The sequence below is a fragment of the Gymnoscopelus braueri genome (assembly GCF_963280865.1).
Source record: "Gymnoscopelus braueri genome assembly, chromosome: 20".
NCBI lineage: Eukaryota > Metazoa > Chordata > Actinopteri > Myctophiformes > Myctophidae > Gymnoscopelus > Gymnoscopelus braueri.
The window spans coordinates 40,714,329-40,727,682 of NC_137622.1; the positions used below are offsets into that span (position 1 = coordinate 40,714,329).

Genomic DNA, 13,354 nt, shown 5'->3' on the forward strand with positions numbered 1-13,354 from the left:
TATTGTCTCTCCGACATGGTGGAAAGTAACCACTGTAACTATATTTGCTCAAATATAATTGTTGAGGTACATGAGTACATTTTCAATACTTTATACTTCTTCTTCACTACATATCAGAGGCAAATGTTGTGCTTTTTACTCCACCACAATTATACCAATACTTACGTACTTCTACTCAAGTACAATTTTAGCAGTGTTGCTACGTTTACTTAAGTAAACCAATAGTACTTCTAACAACACTGCTCTGCAATGCTTTCCAAACAAATAACCAAAACACATATAAACAAATAAGTCACACATATGTCATTGCCAAAGCATTACATATAACATGAAACAAGTCACAAGATTATACGTTTACAGTGAATAACATGCATCCTAAAAAACAATGAGAGTTTGATGAGTCAGATGTGCTCTCCTGGAATATTGAAGGAATGACTAATTAATCCATTACGCCCAGCATCTGTGTCATTTTAACATGTCTTTGGCTATTAAAAAATAGCAGATCTATAAGCTCATAGTGCGGCACTGCGATGACCTTGTAGATCTGCTATTTTTTTAATCGTGAAAAATGTGTGCAGATCTTTGAATATATATGTTTTAAAGCAAAAAAAAATTACTCCAAACTGTGCTTCTGGGGGGGTCCCTGGAACAAAATATTTTGAGATGGGGGTCCGCGGCCAAATACATATCATTTTGGGTGGTCCTTGACATGGAAAAGTTGGAGCACCACTGATATAGCATACTGCAACATACTGTTAGGATTTAAAAAACATTTTTAGATTTGGCCACGGACCCCGGGCCCATCTCAAAATGTTTTTTTTTAATATCTTATGGAAGAACAACGCTCCAAATTTTGTCATATTTGCCACATTGTGACAGGACAGCTAAGCTATCGTCTCTGTCGGGTGGAAACCTCATTATGTTCCAAAAAAACTGTTACTTTCCAGGATTCAAATTCAAAAACATCAAAAGTAGCAGATCTACAAGCTCGAATCGAGCTTGTAGATCTGCTACTTTTGATGCCTTTGTGTGTGAAGCTGCAGTTTGAATCAATCACAAACAGTCAGAACATGGAGACAAGAGGTTTTCTTCCCCGACAACAGCGACAACTACATACACCAGCTCTGCCTCCAAAACCTCCCTTTGAGAGCCCAATGAACACAGTCTGTCTTCTCCAGGCAGCCACTTCTGTTTCCTCCTCTTTATCTCTCCCTCGTTTCTCTACTACTACATCCATCCCATCCCTTTCTCCATTCTCTGCCTGCCACATCCGTCTCTCTCTCTCTCTCTCTCTCTCTCTCTCTCTCTCTCTCTCTCTCTCTCTCTCTCTCTCTCTCTCTCTCTCTCTCTCTCTCTCTCTCTCCATCCATTGTAGTATTGAATCTGCAATTAGGCTGGTGAATGAGCCCGGCCTTGGCGTGCCGTCTCCTCTTCTTCTATCGACTACACAGCGGGCACATAATTGTCGGCCACTTTGTTTGGGCGCGTCGTAGCGCTGCCAAATCAGCCTGTCTGTGTGTTGCCACCATGCACAGCCCTCTCCACCAGGCTGCCAGCGGCTCCACAATAGAGCCCATTGTCCGAGCATCTCGTTTGCGGGCGGGGCTACCGTTGACGGCTAGACGCAGGTTTCACACACACAAAGAGGAGTGACAAACTCGCCCCTGTTTGGATATGGTGGCCGTGTGCCGGGGAAGGAAAACCTTGTATGTGATAAACCTTGTGTTTGTCGTTGTTGTTCGCTTATTTTAATCCATTCAGAACGGGAACGCATCTGTGTCGTTTTTTTAAAAAATTAAAAAAATTGCTGATATAGAAGCTCATAGCGCGACTTGTAGATCTGCATTTTTTTTTTTTATCTTCGAAAATGTGTGCAAATCTTTGAATATATACTTTATACATTTTAAAGCGAACATTTTTAACTAAAATCTTTGCTTCTGGGGGGTCCCTAGAACAGCATATTTTGAGATGATGGTCCGCGGCCTAATACATACCATTTTGGGTGGTCCTTGACATGATTTTTTTTTGAGAACCACTGATATTATTTTTTTCTAAAAACTGTTAGAGATTTAGAAGACATTAATGTTGTTGAATACCCAGAAGCAAAGATTTAAGTTACAATTGTTCGCTTTAAAAAAAGATATATAAATTATATTCAAAGATTTGAACACATTTTCACAAATGTTCTAAAATAGCAGATCTACAAGCTCATAGCCACGCTGTGAGTTTGTACATCTGCTATTTTTGAATATCCAAACAAAATCTAAAATGACACAGATGTGTTCCCGGTCTTAATGGGTTAATACAATAGTGTTGAAAAGAAGGCCGGTGCACATCACCTTAAAAGTTGATGACAGGGTGTGTAGGACAAAGGGAGGTTCAAAAAACGTTCAGACAATAAAATAATCTTTGAGATCAGTTGTGGGTATCAAAGAAAAAAGTTACAAAGTACAAAACAGTGATGAATAAGTCGACGTTTTGGTCGTTAGACCTTCATCAGGACAGGCCTGGTGATATTATTATAATGCAATAGTGAGAATAGCCGATCTACAAGCTCACAACGTGTCACGATGTGATTTGGCTGGCAAAGGCTATTTATTTTCAAATAGCCTAGGTATAAAATAGGGCTGAAGTGGTTAATGCATGTTTTATAATATAATAAGTTATATCTGCAAAGTAACTAGTAACTAAAGTTGTCAAATAATTGTAGTGGAGTAAAAATACAACATTTGCCACTGAGATGTTGTGGAGTAGAAGTAAAAGTACAGAAAATTTAGTAAAGTAAAAAATACCTCAACATTTCAACTAAGTACAGTCCTTGAGTACATGCACTTAGTTACTTTAGACCACAGCTGTCAGCACTCAACAGCAGATAACGAGGCGTCGAACATTAGCTTCTGGCATATTTTATCTATGAGTCATCGACCATTTCCAGTTTGTTGATAATGTTAGTACATAAATGTAGGTGAAAGGGCGATGTGATTATACGTGACAGTGTACAACATTGATAAGCTAAAATACATTTTCATCAAAGACGAGATCATTATATAAAAACTCCTCAGACATGAAAATATAAAAAGATGAATATTAACCAACTTCTTCCACCACTGTAGAACCTTTTGAGATAACTTTCAAAGTTTATACAGTAAAATACTTAAGGCATAATAAATGCTAGTGAGCACTAAAACGCCCCAGCTGTGTTGCCGTCCCCTATAGCTAACAGACAGCTGGTATATGGTTGGCTGATATTAAGTCTAAAAAATAACGATTCAAACTGCTTTATTATGACACACCACTCCGGAACAACACGCACACCTTCACTGGCCTTAAGGCCTTCCTCCTGTCTCTACTGTCTGTCTCTCCTATGCTGTCTCCCTCTCAGCCTTCCTACTGTCTGTCTCTCCTACACTGTCTCCCTCTCAGCTTTGCTATTGTCTGTCTCTCCTACACTGTCTCCCGCTCAGCTTCCCTACTGTCTATTTCTGTCTGTCTGTCTGTCTGTCTGTCTCTCTGTATCTCTCTCTCTCTGTCTCTCTCTCTCTCCCTCTCAGCTTTCCTACTGTCTGTCTCTCCTACACTGTCTCCCTTTCAGCTTGCCTATAGGAGACCGGGGACAAAAGTAACAGGGGGCAAAAGTAACACACTCAATAACAATTAGAAATAAGCTAGAGGGGTGAGACTTCTTGTGCACATGCTCAGTAGGGTCCTCTCTCTGCCTATGGAAGGATAGAATGATCATTTCATCTCAGCAGAAGTTGTAACACTGTGACTCATTGCATTCAAATTCATATTTTAGTCTTGTCCTTATTAGTAAAGCTTAAAAATTGCATTATTAATTAGGGCACATATATATGTTTCTTATAGCAAAAGATGACTAGGATATTTCAAGTAGTCTGTGAATTATGAAGGCAAACAAAAAGTGTTACTTTTGTCCCTGGTCTCCCCTACCGTCTCTCCTACACTGTCTCCCTTTGTTTCCTACAGTCCCACCACTCTCACTCGTATAGCTTCTAACTCTCCTGATAAATGTACTATTATTCATTGTCTAACTCCATCTTATGATGGTGCTTCCTCTTTAGCAAACATTGGACTGTTCATATTTATTTATGTATTGTACTTATTTGTAACAGAACATTAAACAAACTAGCTGGTTTGTGAGCTCCAGACAAACACTGCCAGGCAGCTGTTTGTTTTTCATTCCTTGTCTTACTTGACAACTGCTTGCAATGAGACGCCCCAGGGCCTTAGTCAGCCTGGAGTTACAGCTCAAAGTATAGCCTGGAAATGAAAGTCCAATAACACAACCCATATAGCTACTCTTATTTATATATCAATTTCAGTGGTTGGTTTTCTGTCTGTCTGTCTGTCTGTCTGTCTGTCTGTCTGTCTGTCTGTCTGTCTGTCTGTCTGTCTGTCTGTCTGTCTGTCTGTCTGTCTGTGTGGCTGGCAGGCAGGCGCCACTCGGTTCGTGCCCAAACATGGAGATCACTGATGTCATAGTACTGATGACATAGTACCCTCTGATAAAGGCACCCTACTGCACCGACTGTAATAGAAAATAATAACACAGTCTGCATGGCCAGTCCATGATGTCACTCTGTAATCTATGACTCCATAATTGGGCCAGAGTCCAGCCAGATCTGACCGCCATCCACTCACATTATAACATTATTACAGGGACATCCTGAAATTGGCCTAAGGGAGGACCGGCCGACCGACGGACCTCTGATATCACGCTATTTTTTTATATAAAGTGAAATGAAATGAAATAAATAATAATAGTAAAGAAATATAAAATGAAATGCATGGATACAAAACTAATCTCCCCCTTTGCCTTATAGGCCTATAGCAGAGATAATTAACTACTTATTTTTTTTTGCGATTGCTGATGTACAAATCAGTAGGCACTAATTATTTTCTACATTATTAAGAAACAAATAATAACAAGCCTGTTTGGAGGGAACGGAAGCAAACGTGTCAACTGACTGAAGTTCTTGCATCACTTTTTATTGTTTTTGCTTTTAAATCGTTTTAGTTTTTTTTTCCCGTTCAGGATGTTACAGTAGGTGAGCCAGCTGTCAGGGTTATGTACGCGTCTATCAACTGTCGTCGGATCAAACATAATTTGACGGATATGAGCTGGAGAGACGGAGGAGGACATAATGCCATACAACACGCTGACAATCTGTCGCCTCAGACGAACCCCTGCTCATGCACGACGACGCGGCCGGGCGTACACAACACAGCGGTGTGTGTGTGTGTGTGTGTGTGTGTGTGTGTGTGTGTGTGTGTGTGTGTGTGTGTTGGTGCGCGTGTGCGTGCGTGTGCGTGCGTGTGTCCGCTGAGCTTAGTGGATGAAGAAGAAGTCACTCAATAGCTACTAATTAGCTTCAGCGTCTTTAGGCCATCAAGACGGTGGCTTTATGTCCATATAAAAAACACCTGCGCCATCTGTGAGGCTGTCCCTGGGAGACACTGCAGCTACGGGCACACACACACGCACACACGCACACACACACACACACACACACACACACACACACACACACACACACACACACACACACACACACACACACACACACACACGCTCGTGTGTATGTGTTTGTTTTACTATACTTGTGAGGGCCAAATGTCCCCACAAGTACAGTAGAATTTGAGGAATAGACGTTTAGGCATTTAGAGGTTATAGGCTTGGAGTTAGAGTTAATATGCCTGATTTATACTTGTGTTGTGCACCGAAAAATAGCTGATCTGCGACGAGTTGTGCGCTTGTAGATCTGCTATTTTTCCGGCTTCAGGCTTAGGGTTAAAAATGCCAAAATATTGTAAAAATGACAGTCATAAGATCATTCTAAAATGTTGATGTCCTCATAAGTATAGTAATGCAAACGCGCGCGTGTGTGTGTGTGTGTGTGTGCGCGTGTGTGTGCGCGTGAGTGTGTGTGCGTGTGCGTGCGTGTGTGCGTTAAGGCGCGGTAGTAATGTTTTTAAAATAACCTCGCCGTGACTCAGCGAGTCCCTGCGGTACCGCTGTGTTGTTCCGGTGAGCTAATTAATTAGCGTAATTGGCTTAATTACACAGAGAATCCTTTGCAGAGGAGAGGGGGGACGCACACACACCCCCGGTCCCCTGACTCTCACACACCTCTCTCTCTCTCACACACCTCTCTCTCTCTCTCTCTCTCTCTCTCTCTCTCTCTCTCTCTCTCTCTCTCTCTCTCTCTCTCTCTCTCTCTCTCTCTCTCTCTCCACACCTATCTCTCACCCTTCCGCTCTGTGCTAGGGATGAGGTACACCTATGGGCATGTATTACCCACACACATAAACACAAACAGGCAGTAAGGGGGCTAAGTAGAGTTTACCTAGCGTGATTCATTCGGCTATGAATAACTTTGGAATCTGGCTAATTAAATGCAGTTTTAACTGCTAAATACCACACAAGATTATAGTGGTGTAAGTGTATGATATTAGCCTGACACTCAGCCTGAATTTTTCATTTTGTTATTCACTCCATTATTTAGTAGTCTGAAAGCCCCTCTCAGTGCAGCCTTTTTTTCTGAAATGGGGGGGCGTGGCCAAAGTGGGACTCTCTGGCAATTGGTTCATACCGGAACCTCCCCCCATCCCCATTGGGCCGGTTAGATCTTCAACCGAGAATACCCCGCCACCTTTGACAGGCGATTCAGGGGCTGGAGCCAGGCTAGTATGCAAGTGATAATTGACGGGTCGCTAAATAAACAATTATTGATTTATTTATCAATAATGACCAGCTACCCATCAATCTTCCCACTTATTACACGGCTACTTTGATTAATATTTTGATTAATAAATTGACCCAAAAGTAACAACACTGGAACACAACTTAGTATTTCCTTGCTTACGGCAATGAAAGTATTCCATAAGTGTTGCGCTTGACATATCATACATTATCCAGAAATAACACACCGCTGAATTCAGCCATTGACCAATCAGTATCAAGCATTCAACCAAGCCGTGTAATCAGATAATATATCATATACGATATAGTTATCGTGAAAGATGTTCATCCTGGATTGTTTAAACCGAGCCCTTGACTTTGATAGTAATTATTATTACTAATAAAAATATCTATCCATCTATCCATCAATCCATCCATCCATACATCTTGAACCGCTTATCCGGAGTCGGGTCACGAGGGCAAGCTGTTCCAGCAGAGAGCTACAGACTTCCCTTTCCCGGGCAACATTCTCCACTTCCTCTCCTCTGGGACCCCGAGGCGTCCTCCCAACTAAGGCCAGAGTGGAGATATAATCCCCCCCATCTGCTGGTCCTTGGTCTGCCAGAGTGTCTCATCCCAGCGCCTCTCCGAGGAACCATCAACCTTCTCGTGGTGGAGGGGTTTGCGTTGCCCCGATGAACCCGGGGAGCTGTGTTGTCTGGAGCCTAGAGCGCTGCTGGTACATGCATTGTTGTGCGAGCTCCATCGTTTTGATATTTTTATAAAAAAGGGAAGAAGAAGAAGAGGGGGGGCAAGGGGAGAGAGAGCGAGAGAGAGCGAGAGAGAGAGAGCGAGCGAGAGAGAGAGAGAGAGAGAGAGAGAGAGAGAGAGAGAGAGAGAGAGAGAGATCAACATAAAAAGCAGCTATTTATCTATATAATACACATGGTATATCTATCCGGCGCGGTAAGCACCTCTTTACAATGCACCCGAGCTTTATCATTCCGGACAAGATGCCCGTTGTATATGCTCTGACCCTCACCCACTGTACCCGCTATCCCCATCAAAGTTCCTCTGACTGATCTAGTACAATATGACCTGTGTTTCTCATTATCTTATTTATTATGAGACAGCATGGACTCAGGCACTCCTCTCCGCTGGCCAACAGGCTCTTTCTGTATGTACCACCGTTACTTGTTCTCACAATAGTACAGTTATGATGTTACACATAGAGGCATCAAAGCATTGTAGTGCACGTACTGAGGCAACACGCACGCACGCACGCACAGCAGCAGTAGTAGTAAAACTAAATGGTGCGGCCGCCACAACCCCGGCACTTACAGAAGCCTATAGCCGCTCGTCAGAGCACTGATTATATCCAATTAGTAGCTTCCAGCTTCCTCTGCCATCTGCACGCAGCAGTATTAGTAGGAGGAGGAGGAGAGAGCACGGTGAAAACAGCCCTCACAGCACTTTGAAGAGAATGGACACAATACGTTACACACACACACACACACACACACACACACACACACACACACACACACACACACACACACACACACACACACACAATAAGGCCAACAGTAATTAGTCTCCACTTAGTTGCTGTGGAGGCACTGATCCCCCCCCCCCCCCCCCCATACAGAGAAGGGGGGTCCCCTGACTTTTAACCCATTAAGGCCGGGAAAGCATCTGTCTTTTCAGATTTTAACCACTTCTAACCGTTATTTTATAATTTGGCTATTAAAAGAAAAATGCAGATCTACAAGCTCATAGAGAGCGTCGGCACTTTGAGCTTGTAGATCTGCTATTTTTAAATCAAGAAACTCTGTGCAAATATTTGAATATATATATATATATATATATATATAGCGAACATTTGTAACTCAAATTTTTGCATCTGGGGGGATTCTACAAATGTCTTCTAAAACTTGACAGTTTTTTGAAAAAAAATAACCATATATTGCTTTAATATCAGTGGTTCTCAAACTTTTTCATGTCAAGGACCCCCATAATTATATGTATTTGGCCCCGTGTTCCAGGGACCCCCCCCAGAAGCAAAGATTTGAGTTAAAATTTTTCGCTTTAAAAACATTATATATATTCAAAGATTTGCACAACTTTTTCACGATTTAAAAAAAATAGCAGATCTACAAGCTCATAGAGCGGCACTCGGTGCCGCGCTATGAGCTTGTAGATCTGCTATCTTTGAATAGTATAAAATAATGGTTAAAGTGGTTACACAGATGCGTTCCCGGTTTTAATGGGTTAATGTGTCAGGGCCTTTACTCTCGCGTTCTCTCTCTCTCTCTCCCTCTCTTGGATATATATATTTTTAGACTTAAAACGCACCTGTTTTCTCTGGCCTTTTACTCACTTAAACCCTATTGCATGCGTTAACACTGGCAAACACAAAAGATAAAAAGCTATATTTGTAGCTTTGTATCTTTGCAGCTGAGGTTGAAACCGGCTCAACTTTTTTCCATAGCTGTTCTGTAGCTGTTTGTAGTTTTTTTGTAGCAGCTGCAAACGTTGGATGTATCTTTGTGTCCTCAGGTCACATGGCTTCCACTGAAAATGAAAGGTAGCCTAGTATCTTTGTAGCTTGCCGGTGTGAACGCAGCAAGAATGGTTAACCGGAGTGAGTCCCTATGGGCTCTATGCTGGTGTCTTTTCTGTTTTAGCTCTACATTAAAATAAAAACTAAATGAAAATAGCCGATCTACAATAGCCTCGCGTGGCCAGACTATATCACTGCGTGGATATAACCTTGCATCACCAGTCTTTCCACCTCGGAGGAAAGCCTGGTATTCGTTATTACATTGCCCGTGTGATCCGGTCTAGGCCACGCCAACGGAATATAGCAGATGGCCTATTTCTTGCTACACGTAGTCCATAAATACAATAACTTGGTGTGGATCTGGGACTTCATGTAGGCCTACAGCATGAGGTTCTCAAACGTTTTCCGTGTCAAGGACCCCCAAATGTATATGTATTTGGCTGCGCGGACCCTCATCTGAGAAAAAAAAATATTCAAAACATTTTCGATTGTTAAAAAATGTTCAAAAACAGCAGATGTACGCGCTCGCAACACGGCACGTTTTTTGAATCGCCAACGTATAACGGTAGAACAGTGAAGCTGCCACCGCCTGGTGGTCAAATCTTGGATTGCAATACTTGCGCCATGCTTCTACTGTTTGAAACGCTAGTGCGCCTGATCGGCGCCCAAGTCCTCCCAAAATACCAACATTTGGTGCTCAGATGAGGAAGAAGAGGGTGTACTTCCGGGTGCTTAATGCGCTGGGGGTGGGCAACTTCATTGAAATTAACACATTCTCAGCCAGGTATTAATTACTTAATGTATCCGCCTCTGCCAGCGTTTTTACCTTATTCTGATGATCCACGGAGACCCACGGATGTTAACAAAAGCTGTGTGGGGGGAGGGGGAGGGTCTCGTCTATCCAGCGGAACAAAGACATCGTCCGTTCTGTTGTTATCGGCAGTTGAATATGGCTCGTTTTCATCCAAAAAAAAAACAGGTCTGGGAGAAGTAATATGAGCTAGATGTGTTTTTCTAAATCTCATAACATGGACAGTGGACGGAGTGACTTTTTTTGGGATGACGTCATTTCTTGTTCAAGTCTTCTCTCGCAGCCAAAGGATCATTCATAGGTTGGTGCAGAGCGCCCTCTAGCGTATTCACTGAAAACATGATGTTTTTTGACAGGCGATGTCATCCCCAAAAAAGGTTCCGTTTGTACCCTCTCAGAGTAACGTCCATTTAGACCCGACGTCGTTGTATTTTCCTTTATTTCAATGTTTTTATTGGACGTTTTATTATTAAAACACTTCTAGTCGAAGAGACCGAAGCCCATGTCATCATCAGACCCCTCATCCTCCTCCTTATTCCCCTCGTTCTCGTCCTCCTCCTTGGCGGCTTCGAGGGCCGCGGTGGGGGGGGGCCACTCCTCCTCCTCCAGGGGTCCCGGCCGGGGCCCCCGCCCGCCCCCAACAGCAGCACCTCCTCCGGCCCCCACGCTGCGGATCAGAGCGCCCAGGTCCACGCCGGACAGCGCCTTGGCGAACAGGCCGGGCCAGAAGGGCTCCACGTTGACGCCCGCCGCCTTGATCAGAGCGTTCAGCTTGTCCTCCGTGATGGGGATGTCGTCGTCGAAGAGGATGCTGGCGCTGTAACAGCACGCCAGCTCAGACACGGACGCCATTTTAGAGAATGTTGGTGGTTTTACGGTTCTGGTTTTCTGACTTTGACTTTGACTTTGACTTCGTGCTCTGAGGGTTTCAGCGGAACAGAATAGCCAACGCGTGATATATTTATAACGTCGGTATCGATGACGTCGTATCGATGACGTCATTTCGATGACGTCACAACGATGACATCAGTTTTTTCAGCCCGATCCGAACAACACCTCTGACTCGCAGGCTATGGCGGCATCCATGTTTGTTGTGATTCTGAAAAACCAGTCTCTTCCGTTGTAAGTCGCTGTTCCAAAAAAGGTGATAAACCCGCCCATATTTGAATATTGGGTCCTGATTGGTCACCCCAGGCTTCGGGAGCAGGAAATGGATTCACAAAACGGAGCGGGCCAGACCCAAATCGCAGAGGGATTTTTTTTTGCACTGGCAGATTCGTCTGGTCCCAGGCTGGTCTACAAGCACTCAACGCGTCACAACGTTGTAGATCAGAGCTTGTAGATCTGCTATTTTCGGCGAAGGTTTTTCCCCCGAATACGGATGCTGACGGGGTTGAAGTGGTTAAAAACCTCCTCCTGCCTTCATGGAGAGAATTTTGGTTGGACACTTCTTTATGTGCTTTGTAAAAACACCCACGTTTTTTTAAGCTCAGCTATTTGTCTTCCTGTTTGGATTCGTATGCTCTGTATTCAATGCTTTTTGTGTTTTATTGTTGTGTGACTTTAAGTTCTGTGACTATGTGCTATAATTGTCATGCCGTGCAACACTTTGGTCGGCCATTGGTTGTTTTTAAATGTGCTTTATAAATAGATTTGACTTGGCTTGAAGGGGGTACGCACACTCCCCTGACTTTTAATGTGTCAGCGCCTTTTACACCAGTGGTTCTCTTTCTTTTTCATGTCAAGGACCCCTAATACATAACGTGTATTTGGCCACGGACCCCCATCTGAAAACTTTTTGTGCCAAGGACCCCATACAAGATTTGTGGTGTTAAAAATGTCAACAATATTTAATTTATTTTGTAGAATATTTCAATATTGTTTTTAAATAACCGATGTCCATGGTTAAACTGATTCTGATATACAGTATATTAACACATTTTGTGGGGGGAACCAGTCAAGGACCCCTGGGGGGTCCCCTACCCCACTTTAAGAAGCCCTACAATTAGACCACGGACCACCATGACTCTCTGAGAGTGTGCAATGAACCAAATGGGTCCATTTGGTTCCATTTGTACACTCTGAGTTACAGCTCCATAAGGTCCATTTGGTTCCTAACTATCCTAACTGTCAATCATTTAGGGCCCTCCCTCTCTCTCTCTCTCTCTCTCTCTCTCTCTCTCTCTCTCTCCCTCTCCCCCTCCCCCCTCTCTCTCTCTCTCTCTCTCTCTCTCTCTCTCGCTCTCTCCCCCTCTCTCTCTCTCAGTCTCCCCCCTCTCTCTCTCTCTCTCTCAGTCTCCCCCCTCTCACTCACTCACTCACTCTCTCTCTCTCTCTCTCTCTCTCTCTCTCTCTCTCTCTCTCTCTCTCTCTCTCTCTCTCTCTCTCTCTCTCTCTCTCTCTCTCTCTCTCTCTATTGTGAAAATAGCAGATCTACAAGCTCTGTGACTGTGAGCTCTGCAAGCTCAGATCGGTGAGCTTGTAGATCGGCTATTTTCAGTTTTTGCCTCTTATATTATTTAACAATTTGGCCAATGTTTTATAGTATAGTTTGTTGATTACTTTTGATTCAGTAATGGTCTTTGTAATTTCTAACTTTGTTTCTTTCTTTTTTAATTAAAAATGGTCTTAAAAGTCCTTAAATTGTCACTTCACTATCAACTGGGGACCCCCCCCCCCCCCCCCAAAGAAAAATCACGTGCCCCCCCAAAATGGTTGAGAACCACTGGTTTAGGTGATTTAAAGTGGTAGAACGTCGCCTATTTTGGGCTTGTTTTCATATAGATGTATAGTTGCTTATTTCTCTAGCCAGATCTGGCAACACCGTAGCCCCATCCGCCCCGCCCCCCCACACACACACACCTGCGCGAGACAGACTGGTGATTGTTTGTTTGTTGACACAAGCTGAAGCATTTTTTCCCCCGTTTTATTTTGAAGTAAAAAGAGTGAAATAAACAACTTTGTAATGTAAAGTTACACAACATGGACGTTAATAAGAGTTGTTAATGAGCTTAACTACATGTTGACACATAATGAGCTTCATGACAAAGTGCGTTGGTCGTTTTATTCTCCAGGTGGGTTTATGATGTTGTTATTAGCATATTATCTACATTAGCTGTTTAGCATTATGAATGAATGAATTAATTACTGTAAATGTTGTCATGTTTATTATTTCACTTGGTTAAGTGAAATCAACTCACTATGTGAGTGAGGTGAATGTGTTGTTGTAGTGAGCTGTGTATAATGTGTGTGTGCGTGTGTGTTTGTTTGTGCGTGTGTC

The 13,354-nt window shown here is 43.1% G+C and overlaps 1 protein-coding gene across 1 annotated transcript; it reads right to left on the reverse strand.

Moving 5' to 3' along the window:
• Positions 1–10,554: 10,554 nt before the first annotated feature.
• On the reverse strand, positions 10,555–10,926 carry LOC308075701 (large ribosomal subunit protein P1-like; the record flags this gene model as incomplete). Its single annotated transcript, XM_080415649.1, has 1 exon — positions 10,555–10,926. One exon carries the CDS (start codon positions 10,924–10,926, stop codon positions 10,555–10,557), a length of 372 nt encoding a protein of 123 aa, XP_080271775.1.
• Positions 10,927–13,354: the final 2,428 nt, after the last annotated feature.